At 38.2% G+C, this 19,759-nt stretch overlaps 1 protein-coding gene across 2 annotated transcripts in view; it reads right to left on the bottom strand.

Annotated features, from left to right (window-relative positions):
* Positions 1 to 19,557, bottom strand: part of LOC146448519 (carbohydrate sulfotransferase 5-like) — a 45,543-nt gene extending 25,986 nt beyond the window's left edge. The window contains exons 1-2 of one of the 2 annotated variants that reach the window (XM_085102543.1): positions 19,355 to 19,557; positions 3,150 to 5,410 (exon numbers count right to left, since the gene is read on the bottom strand). In XM_085102543.1, coding sequence (XP_084958669.1) covers positions 4,167 to 5,410; positions 19,355 to 19,403 — 1,293 coding nt within the window. In that variant the 5' untranslated portion in view covers positions 19,404 to 19,557 and the 3' untranslated portion in view covers positions 3,150 to 4,166. Of the gene's footprint in view, positions 1 to 3,149; positions 5,411 to 19,354 lie in introns of those variants that run through there. The other variant, XM_085102544.1, reaches the window with a different exon arrangement.
* Between the last annotated feature and the right edge of the window lie 202 nt (positions 19,558 to 19,759).

The following is a 19,759-nucleotide window of genomic DNA, read 5'->3' as shown; positions in this document are numbered from 1 at the left end:
TCGCTTATCCGGGGTTATAAAGAGATTTGGCTGTTGTGACTGAAATTCTAAACTCCCGGGTCTAAACTATCTTAAAAACTAAGCCGTTAGGCTTCTCAAATATAAAATATATTGTCACTCAAATAAAAGGTAACATTTAAACCTTAAGGTTGTATTTTATTGATCGTGCTCCGGAATAAGAACAAGCGAAATAGCATTAAGATTTATTTTTTAAGAAAAATTTGGGACTCAATTTCTGCAAACTTGCGCTGATACACAATAATTTAAGAGCCATTTTGTACTCCAGTAACAAAAACCTCTTTTGAGGGATTTCTTGTCATCATTCTATGTATTCCTATTTCGGAATAGGGGCAATCGAACGCACCCTTAGTGTGACCATTCAGCTGAGACCCATCTATTTAACAATTTTTTCCCTTACTTTTTCTGAAGCCCAATCTATACCTGTTCTTTTAAAACGTGAAATGGGAGTCCAGATGAGTCTAGTATGACTGGATCAAGATCACGTTCTCGACATATGAAATGGACGAAACATGCAAGTAATGTGCCACCTTGGTTACCGGCCCTAAACAGTGGAAAATTTAATAAAAGCAAATTAAATGTCACTACAGATTGTCGTTTGTAAGGTAAAGTAACATGGCAACAGTTCAGGTCGTAAAGTCCTGCCCACTGTGTGATCAAATATAAACAAGCTTTCTGAGCACCCGATTACGAAAACGTTTTAAGAGGCCGTCCGCGTTAAAACGGATAAGGCAAATTTCGGCTTTTCACCGATTTCGCTGATTTTTTTTCTACGAACATCAATCATTACATCCCTTAAACAAATATCACATTTGCTGAGCTCAATGCCATTTTTTTCCTTTGTTGGCGAGACGGTTTACAAGGTGACCTCAAAACTACCCAATCACGTTACCTTTGTGGAATCCACATTTTATCTATACATTGCCGGTCCTGTTAAAACGTCATTCCTTGCTCAAACAGCTTGAATATTTTACACATTGAAGTTTCATTTGTCAGCAACTATTTGAATGTTTAACTTTGGTTTTCTGTGAAATTTTGCCTGAGTTACAATTTTTTTCGATATACCCTCTCCTAAACTTTAGAATGCATTAAACGTGACATACATGTAGTTAAAGCCTATTTTCACAAAAGGGGGATCTGACTTAGGGTCAAGTCTATTTTAACTCAAAAGCACTGACACCAATCTACTAATGTATGGAATAAAATTTGTGGGCATTCAGCCAATATTTTAGAGAAGATTTATCCTTTTTGGTATTTTAAATTAAACCTCTTGAGCTATTTCTCTTTTCCGCCATGTGCTATAGCAGTGTTTGTTTTGCGTGACTGACAGTTGTTCATTTCAATGTATATACATTATTCAATATTCATTCTACGCTCAATTTAAAGCGTTACCTTTCTTCATGTATGTATGAATAAAATCAGTTGTTAAAAACTCTCTCCAAGACAAAGAATTAGTTGGGGAAAAAGTTCCTTTTTACCTCTTATAGTATGTGAACTGGTTTCTTTACGTTTTGTGACGCAGTGTTTATTTATCAACGTATCAACTGAAGACTCTGTTGTTCATTTTCAATTTGAATATTTTGTCAAAGCCCTCCTAGCACATTCCGAAAGGTCGACATTACTTAAAAATGTCTGCTATTCTATCCAGTTGTAATGCCGACCTTTCGAGATGTGCTAGGAGGGTTTGGACAAAATATTCAAATTGGAGAGAATTTTTAACTTCTGATTTTATTCATACATACAAGAAAGGTAACGCTTTAAATTGAGCGTAGAATGAATATTGAATAATTTATATACATTGAAATGAGTAACCCATTAAGATGTTCTTTAGGTTTGGGGGAGTATAAATGGCATTTAATCGAGAATCAACCTTTGCTGAAAGAAATTTATCAGGATCCACCAATTATATCCTACAAGAGAGGAAATCCTTAAATACTCGTCAGAGCCAAACTCTAAAGGTCGAGTATACAACATGGGCGACACCAGCAGGAGTCGTGTTTTAAGCCTGTCAACACTTCAAAACATCCCTCGTAGCATCGACCCACCATTTGCACCCTCGCTCCCCTCGGGCGCAAATGATGTTACTCGGGCCACAAATAAACTATATATGCCCTCCAAAAGTCATGTGAGTGTCCTATTTAAAGCTAACAAAAATTGACTCTTGTTAAGAAACATTTAGCACCAAAGACACTTATCGGGCCCAGTAAGTTACTGAGGGACTTTCGAGAAACGGGCCGCAGGTCCGAAAAGTTCTCGGAACTTTTGAGAAACGCACGCCAGGTTTTCCTCCCTCTTTTCAGGGATAAGCGCGGGCTTATTTCGCGAACAGCGTCTGGTAATTGAACCTAATTCATACGGTTATTTAATGCAACATGCTTGTCTAACAAGCTGTAGTTTAATTAAGTCCATTTTATTCTGTTTATAATTCATGTTACCATTCAATCATTCTTATTGAATTAGTACACGATTTGTTGTCATGGAGTGAATACCCAACAAAGTAGCTGTTCGCGGTTGCCAGAAACTAGTCTTTTTACAACTTTCCAAGGGGTATTTATTTGCCATTGTGCAACATTTAGGAAACTTTATAAACTTGCTCTAGAAATTTGGTTGATAAAATTTTGACAATTTATTTCAGTAGTCAAATCAGATAACTGTAATTATTTAAGTCGAAATTCTAGTCATCCCTTCATATTCATGTTTCTTGTACGACTAAATTAAAGTAAATTTCTTCTTTAGTCCTATCAGGGTCCATTTTAACCACCTTGGGCCCCCAAAAAATCAAATTCATTTTGACTTAAACCTGAACTTTCTTGTTTCGACGAAAACTATTTTTGGGAGGAAAAAACAAAACAAAGAAACAAACACATAACAAAGCAACTTTCAAATAGTCACGCGTTCTTGAAAGTTTATTTATTTCATTTGTTTGCTTGCTTTTCTGTTTTCTCGAGCTTGCCCAGATAACAAAAATTAAAATTTTTATTATTATTATTATTATTATTATTATTATTATTATTATTATTATTATTATTATTAGTAGTAGTAGTAGTAGTAGTAGTAGTATTAGTATTATTATTATTATTATTATTATTATTTTTATTATTATTTTATTATTTTTCTAACATTGCCCTTGTAGTCTAAAAGTATCACCTCATGGGTAAGACATGATAAACATTATGTTAACACCCAAAAAACTTTAGAAGTTCTAAACTTGCCTGCGACATCTGAATTTAAAATATTCCACCAAATTTGTGGTTTGAAAATGCCACTTAGATTCCAATCTAGCTCTACATTTCGATTAGTTAATTTTATGCGATATTCTTCCTTACCAAAAAAACCAACAAATCACGTAATGAACAGCCCGCTATTTACAAAGCTTCACCGATAATTGTGGCGAAAAACTGTCTCTTAAAAGTCGCAATGTTTCTCTCAAGAAAATCCTGTAATTAGAACTCAATAAGAACCATATGAAGTGTTTGGATTTCAACTCAAATCATTCTTACGCGACCTGGAGAGATAACTAGAGACATTACACTTACAATTAATTATAGTAAAGATAAATTAGAAAAAATAAGAAATATGGTACCGTTTGAGTTACATAGTACTTATTCATTACACATAGTGATATACATGTATTACTAGTTAAATTAACAAAATTAATAGATTCAATTTTGCCGTGCGTCTGTACTCTGCTAACGCTCAGATGACGTCAAAACGTGGTGAGAACAAAGAAGTACGCTACGAGCCGCAGGCGAGTAGCGTGGCTGATGTTCTTACCACGTTTTGACGTCCTCTGTGCGTTAGCAGAGTACAGACCCACGGCAAAATTGAAGGTTTGTCCGGCCAATATCCAATTTTGATCGGACATTGTCCGTTGAACGGCCGATATTTGCAGCCATGGAAGGAAGACTGAGGAAAGATAACAGAAAAGGAGGGAGGGAGGAAGAAAAGAGGGAAGGAAGAAAGGGATGAAGATAGGGATGAAGAAAGAAGAAAGGAAAAAGAGAAATAAGGGGGAAAGTAAGGAAGGGGAAGATGGATGTAAGCACGCAAAGAAGGAAGTAAAAAAAAAAAAAAGGGAGGAAGGGAGAAAGGGAGAAAGGAAGGAAGGGAAGGAGGGATGGAAAGACGGATGTAAGCCATACACTCTATTACTTCGCCATCTTTGGGCCTCCAAAAGAAAAAGGCATCTTTTCAGTCCACAACCTGTACTTCGTATCGTGTAAAAGATGTTCAGATCCGTTAATAGAAATATACCCCATAATGTACATTAGTGGCCAGCAGACCTCTTCAAACTCGGCTGCCAGGGACGAGCCGATGACAAATCTCCAGCGATCGATTTTTTTGACATCGTTATTAGAAATGACGAATTCGGGTTCGTTATTTTTCACACCGCCGGGCGGTTTGCCCCCAATAATCCACTTTTTAACATAATCGACCATTGGCAGACCAGTAAAATCGTACATACGGTGTACTGTTGTTAACAAATTCCCAGGTACGTCTTCGTAACGAACCAGGATGTAGCGGTCTTTGAACCAGTTGGACCACTCTTCGTTTACATAATTCAGATTTTCTTCAACTAGGGAGCATATGATTCTCGTGTTATTCTTTATGATTTCTTGTCCTTCGCTGGTTGTGTTTATTAAAGTAATCAGGTTTCTCTTTGGCCGCCTAGGCAAAAAAAACTTTCTCCTAATTGCAGACGTTATCACAGCTCGGGGATCTCTAACAAGGTGAATTATCAAGCATTCAAACCGTGTCGGTTCAGTGGTACATACCCGCTGAAGTTCACGTATTCCAATTTCTCTTGGAAGTCTGGTCTGCATGATTTTGATAACTGTAATCTTTCGGGATTTACAAAGTTCTGCTGTTAATTCGTTGGAGATGATTGTGTTGTTACTTTTCCACGCTAACTTGCCAATTCTTGCTTTTCTTAACCAATAAGGAAATATTAACTTGAGTGTGTTATTTCTTTTAAAGTTGCATGTGAATATGTCCTGAAGCAAGTTAGAAAAGTTGGTCCTGTATGCTTCGTTCGCCTTCTCATCTAAGGATGGCCACTCGCCTAAATCTCGATCACCGTACGTTACCATCCTCAATTCATTAAGTGGTTCAAAAAGGTAAAACACGTCTGGATGAAAGTTAAACATGTTCCCGACAAAAGACGACCCAGATCTCATGTGGGTCAAAATGATCACATTTAACCTTGGTTTGTTGTTGCTAATATTCACCTTTGTCGTGTTTGACTCTGCTGCCATTCTTGAGTTTGTCGTATTGATGGTGAACGTCGCTTTCATGTTGGCATCGTTCCACGGCCGTGTGACAAGGAGAACTTGCAGGGTGACGAACAGCAAAGCCGAAAATATGTACCTCAATTTGTGTCTTCGCATAGTATCTGTAGACATACAAATGACGGACAACACACAATGTAAGCTTGCCTTGGTACATACAGGTGGGAACATGGGGATGGAAGAGAAGCTGGCAGAGAATATCGAGAACTCGGGGGGAAATCTGTAATTTCGGATTTCGTGATAATTTGTCAGGATTGGCTCCTTACTGTAATTTTTGTCCCAGGTTTAAAAGCCGATTTTTCAATTATGGTTACCCTAGTGTCCAAGACAAATGAAACGTCAGCGACGAAAAACATGACATCACTGTTCCTCTCCCGTCTATAAAAAATAGAATGATCGTTCTCTAAGTTTGTTGTAATGTTTTGTCGTATGCACATATTTCGTTTGTTTTGGGATACCGGCTTAGCACACTAAAAAAACGTCAAACGTTTCATCTGCCTAACCTGATTTTAATTTTATTTTAAAAAGTTTCGGAACATGAAAAGTTCGACTAATTTAACCCGCCGTTCTAATCGTCTGTGGTAGTCGAATAAAACGGCAGAAGATCGACCGATTTGATCAGAAGTTGAACTTTTCAAGCATGAATTATGACACCGTATTACAAACATCACTCATTGGCGTACAATCCATCACGTGTACCAGCATGCGTGCACAACGGTTTTTGTCCCAGCGGGCTCACCGAAGACAACAAGTTCAGAATAAAAAGGATGCCATACATTTCAGTCTCCAAGGCGTAATTTAGTTAAATTTTTCCAGATATATTAAGACACAAACGTACGGGTCACAGTCCAACCAATCCTTGAATACGCAAGTTCAGAACGGGATTACTATTACGAGAAGGATATTCAAAAAATTGGAGAAAGGCCAAAGGAAAAGAGCACACTTTGGAAGTGTTACAGAAAACTAAAGTGGGAAACTCTCGAAACACGAAGGAAAACAGCTAGACTCTCCTTTATGTACAAACTCTCCCATGAATTAACCAACATTCCGGCAGAAAATTACTTGAAACCCAATAGTGAAAGAAGAACCCGTGACAGCCATTTATGTATAGAGTTCCTCAAGCAAATAAAGACGTTTTTAAATTCTCTTGTTTTTTGAAAAACAATTAGAGAATAGAACTCCCTTCCCGAAGAATTTTGACAGCAACTTCATTTACCATTTTAAACTAGAATAAGCCGATCTTTTTTTGAGTTTTTAGTTTAAGTTTTTTTTTTTTCTAGTTTTTAATTATGTACGGACGTTTTTGTTTTAAATAGTTGGTGTGATATCTTATCAGGATTTTTACCGACTGAATACACTTATGTCCAGAAATGCACCTAACCCTGATTTTGGGTACTTTATATAAAACAGACCTTTTTGTCATTTTCATATGACTTCATGTTTGACAGAATTATTTGTGTTTTGGTAAGAATTTAGGGTAGGGGACACTTTGTGATGTCTATCATACAGTTCATGCATCTCATTAGCGTGCATTTCTGGACATATCTCACTGAATAAAGATTAGATGCAGATGTAGAGTGAAAGAAAAATAGTCAACATATAGTACATGCAGTCAAATTGCCCTTGATAAACTCAGCTTGTATTTCATTAATTTTTGTCACCTGAGAAGTTACAGCCAAAAATACAGATAGAATATGTAGACTTATTTACCGACCCCCCTCCTCCCCTTCAAACAATCATACACATACACTTAACACGACACACAATCACACATCTAACAAAAAGCGCTTAGACAGGAATTAAGATATTGTAGTATAATAATATAAATTGTGGATGCTTGTTTCGAAACAGCTATTCATCTTCAAAAGCGACACAAAGAGTAAGCTTGCCTTTTGTTCTTCCATGTAGACATCTGGCATTCTAATAAGTAAACTGACTTGATTCGTACTAAGAGCAGGGTTTTCAACTGTTTTGTAAAGTAGCGGACATAGTTCTGAAAGCACCGGACGTTAATGTTTTCTTGGCCCTGTAAGGCGCCTCGCGAGCGCCGAAGGCGCAACCATCTAGGGGGGTCTGGGGGCATGCTCCCGCAGGAAATTTTTAAAATAGAATACTCAGAAACGCCATTTCCAGCGTTTCTGGAACCAAGGAAACAGTTTCCTAGGCAATGCTGGCGCTCACTAAAATTCTCTTTTAAAAGTAAATTACTGAATGAAAATGGTCAGTTGGTAGGGTAGGTTTTCTCTTGGCCGTCGGGACGAAAAACTCGCTTATCCTCTTCGTTCTTTCAACGGTTTGACTAACACAAGTTGCGTGTTTTACCTTGGGATTTCCCTTAAGACTTGGCCGAGCAGGAATGAGCACGAAATAGTCACTTCAATTCCGTTTAAATGAAGAGGGGAAACCAATAAAATATCCCGCCGCTCAATAAGCAAAGAAAAAAGGGTTATGGCCGTTTTGAAGAATGTAATTGATTATTCTGTTATCCTCTAGTCAGTATGTTCATGAGATGCCTTAGTAAGAAAAATATATAATACAGTAGTAAAAAAAATCGCCAATATTGATCTCAAAGTACCGGACGTGGAATGGCAAACGACCGCACGAAACGTCCGGCCTCCGGCCTCAAATGAAAACCCTGACTAAGAGAACATTATATTAAAGAATGGTTTTGAATTGATGATCCTACAATAGTATATAATTATATTGTTTAGCAATGAGAATAATGTGATTCAACAAGAGAAACTCCTCCTTCCTTTCTAAGTCACCAAATATTATATCTATAGCAGTTAGTGATTAAACCTGGATATTTATGTTGTTGCACCATATTACAAGTTCCTCCCATAGCGTTGCAGTGAAAAGGCAAGTCACAAATAGATGTTCAACGGTTTCTTCATTCACACCACAAAAGGAACAGGCTGAAGAATCTATTTTGCCTATTTTCTGTAAAAACGTATTTGTTACTAGATACCTGTTCGAGACCTTATATTGAAATTCTCGTGATTACAAATTTCCTTTCATTCCAAACAGACATTATCAAAGCTTTCATTATACCTCAATTGTGCTGCTGGCGGAGTTACTAATCCAGAAATTAATTCCCTATAGATGCTTTTAGACAACGCTTTGTCGATCAAAACATCCTGATTAGTTAAAACAAGTTGAATTTGATCATGAAGAACAAATGGTCTTTCATTCACGTACCCATTCATTTTCAGAGATTGCCACCACAGTGCAGGGATAGCGTCGATAAGGGCCATTAGATCAAAAACGTCTTTCGGAGAAAAATCCCGCTGGCGTAAAAGCTATCCGAGTTGGCTATCTTGTCTGTTCTACTTGTTTTTGTGGTTTGTATGCTTCATGGAAACTACTTATTTTTCATTTTGCTTGGTTTCCTTTGTTTTTTTTTTTTCGTTGAATATATCCAAAAACTGAAAAGCTGGGTGCGGCTTTGATTGCAAAACATTAGTCCTCCAAAGCTGGATTTGGTTGAGTTTAGGCAACATAAGATGGGAGGGGGAGGGGGGTGACTAAGAGGAGTGAAACATATGGAAGTAATAAATAAATTAATCTAACACAATTATTGCTCAGATTAAACGGGTGAAGGGAAGGAGTCCAACAGATTAATTTAACACATTAAGTTCCCAAAGCTGGATTTGCTTACTTTTACGCAACAGGGGGGAGGATTGGTTTGATGGAGTGTTGGTGACACAATTTGGATTTAAGACTTTGTAGTTCCATTGACACTTTCAAAAAACGTTTGAAAACTTATCCTTTTAAAATGGCTTTTAAATAGTAGAGACCGATACAACGTAGAATTACGTTTTAAAGTGCACTATATTTCGGCTGGCCAAACCAGCCTTCTTCAGGTACAATGAGAATTTACATTGGGGCATGTACTTATATTACAAGTATTTGCACAATAACGGAACTACGTAAAACTAAATTGATTGAAAGTATAAAAAGATAAATTAAACGAAATAATAAAAATAAAAAAATAAAAAGGGAAAAAATGCTAGTAAATTTCTTCGCGAATATTAAGGCCCTGTGGAAGAAGTGTTCTGCCATTTAAGATTAAAAAGTCTTCCCTGACTTTACCGACCGAGTCTGGGTTAGAGTAGACTTTTTCTATGGGGATTAATTGGGGTCTTAATTACATGTCGTTAGCGGGCGATTACAGTGGCAACATAAGTGGGGGGAGGTAAAGGGGAGCGGGGGGGGGGGGGTCGGGTGAAATTATCTGAAGGGTATTTTGCCCTTAGGGCAAGTTCACAGATGAGCTACGGTGTATTAATTTCATGACGGTATTTGTAGATACTATGGCCGTGAATCCGGCATATGTATATATCTTAGTCTCTGTTTCAAAAAGGAAAAATCGTTCATTGAATCACAATAGAGGACTTTAGGGGAATTTCGCGATCGCAAAAAGTTATCCTATAGCTCTGAAAACCTCCATCGCAAATCCAAAATTTTGAGAACTTGGTCGTAAATTTGGAGATTCGATTGAAATCTTACAGCAATCAGTGCAGTCACGTGTGACCTGTATTGACTGCAAAATGGTCAAACATGCGATTACACACAGTTTAATTAGTTACTTTTTTGGTCGTCAGCAGGAACTTACATTCCTCTTAATAATTAACAATTCATTCACCTAAAAGGAGTGATAGTGATGGATTTTTTCGCCGACCAAAAAATTCCTTCATTTTTGACGGTATACCGACAAATGGTGGGAAATTTAAAATCTCGCGCGCCGCGCGGTAAGCCCAGGCGTAAGCTATTTCTTATTGTCTCTCGCTTTCTTGCGTACAAATAGAAAGGCACTTGTTTAGTTGCCAAGGTGTCATTTCCTCAATTGTTGAGTGAAATTCATCTTGTTGTTCAGTTGAACCATGCTGCAAAACATTAGATGCGAAAGACACTTCTCATTTGTGTGGTATATACTAAAGACAATTAGTACATACCACACAAGTGAATAGTGTCTTTCCCGCGCGCTGATTGGCTAGCTCGGAGGTGATTAGCCAAGTACTATTCATCTCCGAGCAGCCGAAGACAAACAAGATGGCTTCCCGTTTCGCCACGGTCACTTAAGAGGAAATTATTTCGATAAACGAGGCAGCTAGCTGTCACAAAAAAATACAAAAATAGCAACAAAGTTTAGTCTGACGGCATTAAATTAAGTTATTTAATTATATTCTAAGGTGAAAAATCAAAGTTACTGTAAACTGTCGAGCACTATAAAAGTAAAAGATGAAACATCTAATTGTTTGCAGCATTATTTCAAGTCGAGACACCCAAGCAATTAAAAAAAGTGCCTCCAGAAGTTGTACTTATCCGCAGGAAAGCAAGACAGGAATTTTTATAACATAAGCCCGGCATAAGAAATCTCTTACCGCGAATGAGCATCGTACGGCCAGATTTTCACCAGTTTAATTTCCGACCATAGGTCGGTCGGTATAATTATTCAGCTTGTGTGGTATATATTAAAACATTTTTTCACCTCATTGTCGGTTCGGTAAATATCCATCACTATCCACATCCACTGTCTAAAAGTACACATGAATGACCACGAGTGACCAGGAATGACCACGAATGAGAATACATCAAGATATTATACTAAAATAGTCACTATTTAACCGCAAATGAATGACCACGAGTGACCAGGAATGACTACGAATGAGAATACATCAAGATATTATACTAAAATAGTCACTATTTAACCGCAAATGGACCGTTTCCGGAGAATTTGACACCAAAGACATTTCCGAGAGAGGGGAGGAAGCGAATTGAAGTGTAAGGAAAGCGGGAAAGAAGAGGCGCGGAAAGCAGGAATCTCAAGGTAGGGGGAAGAAATATGAAAAATTACACAATATTGCGCAAAGAAGCATAATCAACAATAAAGGGGGCGTAGACAAATTAAGATTCCCTTCCCCCAACGGTCCATTTGTGGTTGTTCTCTAGGAGCATTATTCACTTTTTATTATAACATAGTTGTAGCTATATTTAACAATAGCCCATTTTACAGTTGTATGCTTAGTAATCTGACCTTGGATTGGAAGCGAGGCTGGGGGTGACCTTGTCTTGATACAAACCTCACTGCTTTTCATACGTAGATCGTGCTGTTCTTATGCTAACTAGTTTGCATTTGCTTATGAAAAGCAGTGGGGTTTGTATCAAAACAAGGTCACCCCCAGCCTCGCTTCTAATCCAAGGCCAGGTCACTAAGCACACAACTGTAAAATAATGCAATATCTCAGAAACATGTATGCAACCCTCTAAATCAATAATAGCTAGCTGCGATGTGGTTAATAAACAGTCTTTTTTAATTGCCGAAGAGAAACCGGAAACCAAATAGGAATAACCGAAAACCACATCGGATACCAAATCCGCCGAAAACCTAAAACCAAATGCTATTAAAATGAATGAGTTTTAACACGGCATCCTTGTAAAGCAGCTTTTAGTATGTGGTTAACAGTAGTTTAGGTTAGTTAGTTTAGTTAGGTTCGATTTTGGTTATCTTTTTTCTTTTATCTCTGAATGTACATGTATATCTAATATTTGCTGAAGGATTTTCCGTGTTTAAATAAAGTTACCATACCATACCAAAGAAATATAAAAGGGAAAACCTCAAACCGCAACAGACACCAAAACGGTGCAAAAACAGAAAAGCCGGCCTAAAAATGGCCAAAACCAAAAAACCGAAAATCCCAACACCCATAATAATTCAAAAGGTCTTGATAAAAGCAGATAAAAAATGGACACCACTTTGAGTTTGTAACAAGACACGTTTCGATTGTTCAACGATCATCATCAGTTGTAAGTTCGTTTACAGTTGTTTATTAAACGGACAATATTCGAATGCGTGAAGCATGGAATAATAAATTAACACTCAAAACCGAATATACAAAGAGAAACATAGTATAAACAACAAAAATAATTACAACTATCACACAAAGTGCAAAATTCTATGGATGAACAAAATTAAATGTAACAAGACAAATTAAAGCTTATCGCGGGCTATTAACTATACCAAGTATTTGAAATAAATTGAATTGTCAAACTTTTAGCGCTGTTTGCTCGAATTAATTTTTTTCACTTGAAGGGGACACTTTAAAGAGCTAAAATTCAAAGGGAATTTGCTCGTTTGCCTTCTAATTTGGACAGTAGCTAGTTTAATTAACATATTAACAACAAAAACGTGTCTGCGAATTTTTTCTTTCGAAATATTTTTTCTCCGAGATCCTATTTCGAAAATGTTCTGCAACTTTTTACCGACAATTCAAGATATGGCAAAACGCGGTGATGAGAAATTGTAGTGGGTAGCATGACAGCGTGACACTTTGCTGTAAAATTTTGTTTGAATCAATTATACGAATAGGAAATGAAATCGTTAGTTTTTGATAAGATATGGTTTCATTGATGGACGCCTTCCAAATATTGACAGTAATTAGTGATTTCATTGCAAAGCACGGCATCAGGAGAACTTGACCCTTGCTCCTCCCCCGGGGAGGGGGGGGGGGGTACTTCCATAAATTTCGGATAGGTGTGTGCCGCCCAGGTTCTTAAACCCTGACCCTATTTAAGGTAGCCTGCGTCGCAGACAGTCTATACAATCCCTGGTATAGTCCGTCTGTGAAACGGCTCCCAAAAGCTTGTTCTGGTATCCCGCAGTTATGCAGGGATATCTGTAACCATTTCTGATTGGCTTAATTTCTAACGCTTTCTATGACTGGTCGTTCCTTCTTGAGCAATACTCTTCTCTCCAACTGCGATCCAACAACAACAACAACAACAATCTTTATTATTCGTGCCCAGAAATTATACAGTGTTACATAAATTCAAGAAAAAAAAATTACTAAGGAAGAGGGCACAGCCACTTAGAAATAGCAAGCTAAATACGATTTGAACTTGTTGTACTTCCCCGGGTTTTCCCTTAGATTGATCGATTGACCGTTCTGAAATATATTTTAGCGTTGTGAATCAAAAGAAATCGATGGCTGTTTCCGAAGAAAGTTGGGAACGAGCGTTTAGAGTCACGAAAAAAGCAGTTCGAAATATCTAATCTTCTGCTGGAACAAGAAAATTCGCTTCGGGAATTTCTGTTAGGTCAAAATATTTTTGTGAATTTGCCGACTGGCTATGGCAAATCTTTAATATTCCAATGTCTTCTGATTGCGGCGGTCGATATTTTCGAAAGGCCTCGTGGTTCCAGTGTCATTGTAGTAATATCACCGTTGCAAGCTCTTATGGAAGACCAGGTTCGTCACCTAAATGATTTTGGAATTCCAGCGATTGCTATCCCCGGGTTGCTATCACAGACGAAGATGACGAGCAGTTCACGCAACAGGTCCTGAATTGTAATTTCGTGGTCGTCTATGGCTCTCCTGAGTTTTGCTCTCCACTGAATCTTGGAGAAGCATTTTTGATTGTGAAAGCTTAAAAAAGATGTTAATCGGAGTCGCCTCATTGTATTACACAATGGTACGTAGCTATAATTTGCAACCTGTTGATCAAGCTGAAAATATATGTGGCGTTTTGCTAAAAAAAAATCTTAATTGTAAGCTTAAAAATATGCAATTTTTGTCTGCTTTTAGCGTTATTTTCATGCACGGGCTATTTTTTATCTAATCACTTCTATCTAATCATTTTTGAGTGCGATGAATAAACAACTCGTTATTTATTCGTAGAGTACTGCGTGATTGCTCAATAGGAAAATGCCCAATCAGAGAACGCGTTAGAAATTAAACCAATCAGAAATGGTTACAAATATCCCTGCAAACCGGCGGGATACCAGAACAAGCTATTTGGAGCCGTTTCGCAGACGGACTATATCGAGTTCTCTATAGGTCTATAAGTCCGGCTGTAACGCAGGCTATATTTAAGGATGAGACAAACGAAAATTGATACCCTATTTAAGGCCCAAACCCGAACAATGACAGCCTATTCAAGGGAAAAACAAAAACTAAGAATTTAATGTCATGAACGGCTTTATTTCGTTCCTGTAACATCGGAAGTTAAGCATCAAGCACAAAATACTAGATTAAACCTAGGAACATGGAACATCTTTCAGAGAAGTTTGTTCACTGTTCGCTGTGACAGTGTTATGTTAGCCTGCGGAGCTAGCGGAATTGCTTCTCCGCGCGTAAGAGTTTTGACGGCAAACCGCACAAAATATGTAACACCTTGCAGACCTTTCGCCTGTTTCCTACATGTAAATCCGCTAGCGTAAGTGCGGTAATGTAAAATTTATTTTAGTTTTTTTTTATGTAGGTATATATACAGGTCACTTATGTTCTATTGTAAAACTCACTAACGAAGCGTGCGTTAGTCACACGAAACGCGTAGGAGAAAATAAATCGTTTTACAACTGTAAGAGTTCGCAGACGTGCTGCTCACTAGTTTTATCTAAAAAAAAATTCTGTAAGTAGCTGTTGTGCTGCACGACGAAGCGTTGATCTTGCGTTCCTGGCATTGGAATCCATCGTACACGTGCTGCCGTGGAGCGGTCGTGTAGCTGTCTCGTGTGTCGTGCTTGCGTTACTCCTTGCCCCCACGCTCTATTACTACAGCGGATTCGCTACTAAAGGTCAACCATTCATCCGTGAATTGAAGTTAAATGTTGAAACTTGAATGTTACATGAATCTTGCCATTAAAAATGCGAAACTCGAATGGTGAGTGGAAACTATTATTTTAAAATGTGAGGCCGATGTATAATTGGGAAAGTCGGATGTCGCGTACAAAACGGAAATGGCTGAGGTCACACTAGAGGCTTTACCATGGTAAAAATTGCTTTACCAAGGTAAATTGCGCAACCACCTATTTACCACAGTAAAGCTGTCAAAAAAGATTTGACGCTTTCCATGTGCACTCTTTCGCATGATCAGTAAACTTATACGTGACGAGTACACTAAATGTTGACATGTCGCGTGAGCTCATATCGGCTGTAAGTCACTGATCTGTGACCTGGCGTGTAATAAAATTATGGATCAACAAGAGAGATTTGTATTTTCAATTGTTCCCATTTTGCTTTTAATTCTGCTGCTTAGACGAGCATGTAGAATTCGCTTCCTTCTTACATACAACTATTTAGATCTTGGGACCAAAGAAAGTGCAGCGGTTTGTAGACGGCAAAGACACAGGCAAAGAAGAGCGCGCAGGCAAGCCTGGGTTTGCCCTCGACCACAGGGATGGCTTGAGGAAATGTATGATAAGCGGCTCCTACGAGCCCTTTGGAAAGACCATTTCAGGGTAACACGGGAAACATTCGACTTCATTTTAAAAGTTGTGAAGGACGAAGAATTAGCGCTGTTGAAATCCATGTTCGCTCAAACACACGCGCCAATGAGCGGGAAAATAAATTTCATGTTTATAAAATATGAATCCACAAATGTATTGTAATTACTGCGTTTGTCCAAAAAGATGACAAACTGTCAACAAAATATGCATGGTTTAGATAGACAAGAGATGTACCCACCTTTTTTTTTTGGTAACTAGATTCTTATCTGGGGTCAAGTCAACTTTGTTCTTGCCGCTGTTGTCAGGGCAACTTACCAGAGTTAGGTTTACCATGGTAAACTGAAAATTGGGGGTCACACTTGCGGTGCCGTTAACCATGGTAAACTTGAGTTTACCATGGTTAACTTTCTCCAGTGTGACCTCAACCAATGTTGGAAGGTAAAACTCCAATGTCTCATTGTGAAACCCTAATGTCGCATCGTATAAAGCAACAATGGTTGAGGTCACACTGGAGAAAGTTAACCATGGTAAACTCAAGTTTACCATGGTTAACGGCACCGCAAGTGTGACCCCCAATTTTCAGTTTACCATGGTTAACCTAACTCTGGTAAGTTGCCCTGACAACAGCGGCAAGAACAAAGTTGACTTGACCCCAGATAAGAATCTAGTTACCAAAAAAAATAGGTGGGTACATCTCTTGTCTATCTAAACCATGCTTATTTTGTTGACAGTTTGTCATCTTTTTTGGACAAACGCAGTAATTACAATACATTTGTGGATTCATATTTTATAAACATAAAATTTATTTTCCCGCTCATTCGCGTGTGCGTTTGAGTCCCTTTCAACGAGCTGGCAAATGAAGTCGAATGTTTCTCGTGTTACCCTGAAACGGTCTTTCCAAAGGGCTCGAAGGATCCGGTTATTATACATATCCTCAAACCACCCCTGTGGTCGAGGGTAAACCCAGGCTTGCCTGTGCGCTCTTCTTTGTCTGTGTCTTTACCGTCTGCGGTTAATTAACGAAACCGCTGCACTTTCTTTGGTCCCAAGATCTAAATAGCTGTATGTAAGAAGGAAGTGAATTCTACGTGCTCGTCTAAGCAGAAGAATTAAAAGCAAAATGGGAACAATTGAAAATACAACTCTCTTGTTGATCCATAATTTTATTACGCGCTAAGTCACAGTTCAGTAACTTACCGCCGATATGAACTCACGCGACATGTCAACATTTAGTGTACTCGTCACGTACAAGTTTACTGATCATGCGAAAAAGTGTACATGGAAAGCGTCAAATCTATTTTTTATGACTTTGACAGCTTTACTACGGTATCTGGGTGGTTGCGCAATTTACCTTGGTAAAGCAATTTTTACCATGGTAAAGCCTCTAGTGTGACCTCAGCCAATGTTGAATTATAAAACTCGAATGTCGCATGGTGAACAGCAATGTTGAATTACGAAACTCAAATGTCGCATGGTGAAGAACAAGGTTAAAATGACAAACTTGAACATCGAAAGCAAACCTTGAATTTTGGCGGGGATGTAACGCCATATGTTTTGTATAACATTAACAATGGTGACACACATCTCGGTTTGTCATAATCAGCGGTTCTTGATACCATATCTCAGCAGGCAATGCACTTTGATAGGTTTCCTGTTCACGTCCACATTGATTTACTAAAATACATGTAGTGTATGCCATGTAATTGAAGAACATCTTAAGAACGTTTTCAGCCTCAAATCGCAAAATATATATATATATATGAACGTTCAGCCTCAGCTCAAAAATTAAACGTTAGTTCTTATATAAAAATATATATATAAAAAAAACAGAGTGTAACAGTTCGTGTCATGAATACAGGGTGTAAGAGACATTTAATCGCATTAGTCTGGGTTAAAGTAGAACAATGGACTTGTAATTTACAAAATAAAGCCCTTGGGAAATCTCGGATACACACAAAAGGTGTGTGTTCTTCTGGAAAAAGTAGATAAATGGTAACAATAAGATTGAGAGATTGAAAGATTGTGAAAGATTGGACATTGGATCGTAAATAAAAGAACGTTTGTTTTTTTTTTTTAGCGCTTTGGGTCCTGAGACTGAGGAGGAAATTAAATAAGCGAAAAACAAAATTTGCTTTGACTTGTAGCTTTCAAAAGGTGATTCGGACGATGGCATTTCGAAGTCATGAAAAATTGTTGGTATAGCTTGATAGTTTTAATTTGATATTCAGGGGTTTAGGTATCTACAGTTTAAACCGGACGCGCTACATCGCTTGGACACGAGACACTTCTAAAGGTATACGGTAACCTTAAAAGAAGCTGTGGTCTATTGGCTAACAGAATCCACAATAGGAAAGCGTTCCTTTGAAGAAAATTTGCGGCATTTCTCAGATTTTTGTGGATGTTGTAAGTTACTTCCAGTCCCTATTAAGATGCGACTGATGCGTGTTGAAAGATGTCGGCTGTTACATCCTGCACAAGGAAATTTGTAGACAACACGCGAACGGAGATCGAGAGGCAAAGGATACTTCACACTATTAAACACATACTACTGACTTTATAAGAAGAAAAAAGCAGCTTAATTTCAATGTTAGTAAATAATAACGGCCAGTTATTTAAACAGATTCTTAACTTAGGCTGCGGCTTAAGACAATCAGTGGGCCTCCAAATCTGTTTATAATAAGTAGATAAATAGTTTTCTAGTCTGTGACGCAAGCCTTCTTATTACCATCAGCAACAGACAATGTTAAGACATGATTTGTTGGCAAAATTGAAAATGGCTTAGAACGTAGTTTTATTAAACACCGTCTCAACTGACCCTTAGACTCCTGGAGATGCTGGAAACTGAGTGATTATTGTCTCTCAATAATGCATTCAAAACGCGAAAAGTATGTAATCTGACAAATGTGGAGCGCTTTGTTGTCGCGAGGCGTACAACATCTGCTCCACCCGATCAACAGACACTCTCTGGAATCATCCACGAACGCGCGTTTATTTCGCGATTTGTACAAATATAAGTACCGGCCTTTGTTTCCGTTTATTTGTTCTCTCTTCTGAACTAAAATTTTCCCAACAACTCGCGTAAATGTCTTTCTTATGTCTCAGCTAGATCAAAGTTCAAGAGCGGCAACTTGAAACCTCGAACTTGTGGCCTTGGCAGTCGTTACTGACCACGAGATCCGAGTCATGGTCTTCAGGCGTAGAACACCCGGAAAGAATTTTCTTTTTTTTTTTTCTTTTTTTTTTTTAGATTTGTAAGACATTAGCTCTAGACCGAACGCAGACAACCGTTTAGTCCCAGAGATTTGAAAACGAGAACGAAAGGTTATTGCAGTCAAATGATACTATTATGAAAATGGTCTATTGAAAAATGCATACAGTCGACTCCCGATAACTCGAACCCTCGCTAACCGGAACCAATTTTCATTTCCTTTGAGGCCATTTTCTATAAACTTTCACCCCCGATAACTCGAACTCCTGATCACTCGAGCCTCTTTCAATTTCCCTTGAAGGTTCGAGTTATCGAGAGTGGACTGTATACCCATTTGCCGCGCCGTACTGAGACAGCACTGTATATAAGGTCAAGATCGAAATATTTTATAAACTTTGTGAGAGCCCGTAACAAGACGAACAGTGACTATGCAACGGTTTATTCTTACAGCAAAGAAAGCGGACAATAAAATATTTTGACACTATTGTTCAAATTTGACCGTCCGCAAACCGACTTTACACGGAAAACACAGTAATTTTCCCCTCAAACCAGACGGGCTTATTTAGCAACACGTTTGATCGGCCATAAATTCATGCAATGTTTTCAACTTACCAGTGCGTGTAAACTTCAATAGTTGTTCCTTCAATTTAAAAAGCTTCATCGCCTTTGGATCGCCTTGTCCCCGGTGTATTCTCGAGCATTTCAAATTGTTCGAAAATAGAAATATTTTTCGGAAACGTGAGCTGAGTGTAGTGTTACATTCTTTATAGTGTCACATTATTTATGCATGATTCCGTTGCGCGCTACCGGACTATTTACTCGCAAAACTTGATCATCTGATGTGAAGTTTTGACACCTTTGTGATCTCAAAACGGAAGGATCCTAGCCTGCGCAGCTGGCTATTTTTTTCGTAGTTTCGCGGCTGGTTATAGGTCTTATAGCGTCTTTCCACCGTCAAAACGTTTGATCCCGCGCGAACAAAACCACCCGCTACGCAGGTTAGGAGGATCGATGCCG

Source organism: Pavona decussata, unplaced genomic scaffold (genome assembly GCF_977016875.1).
Source record: "Pavona decussata unplaced genomic scaffold, jaPavDecu1.1 SCAFFOLD_912, whole genome shotgun sequence".
Lineage (NCBI taxonomy): Eukaryota > Metazoa > Cnidaria > Anthozoa > Scleractinia > Agariciidae > Pavona > Pavona decussata.
Note: the sequence above shows the minus strand (reverse complement) of the source record. Positions and strands in the feature narration are given on the sequence as shown.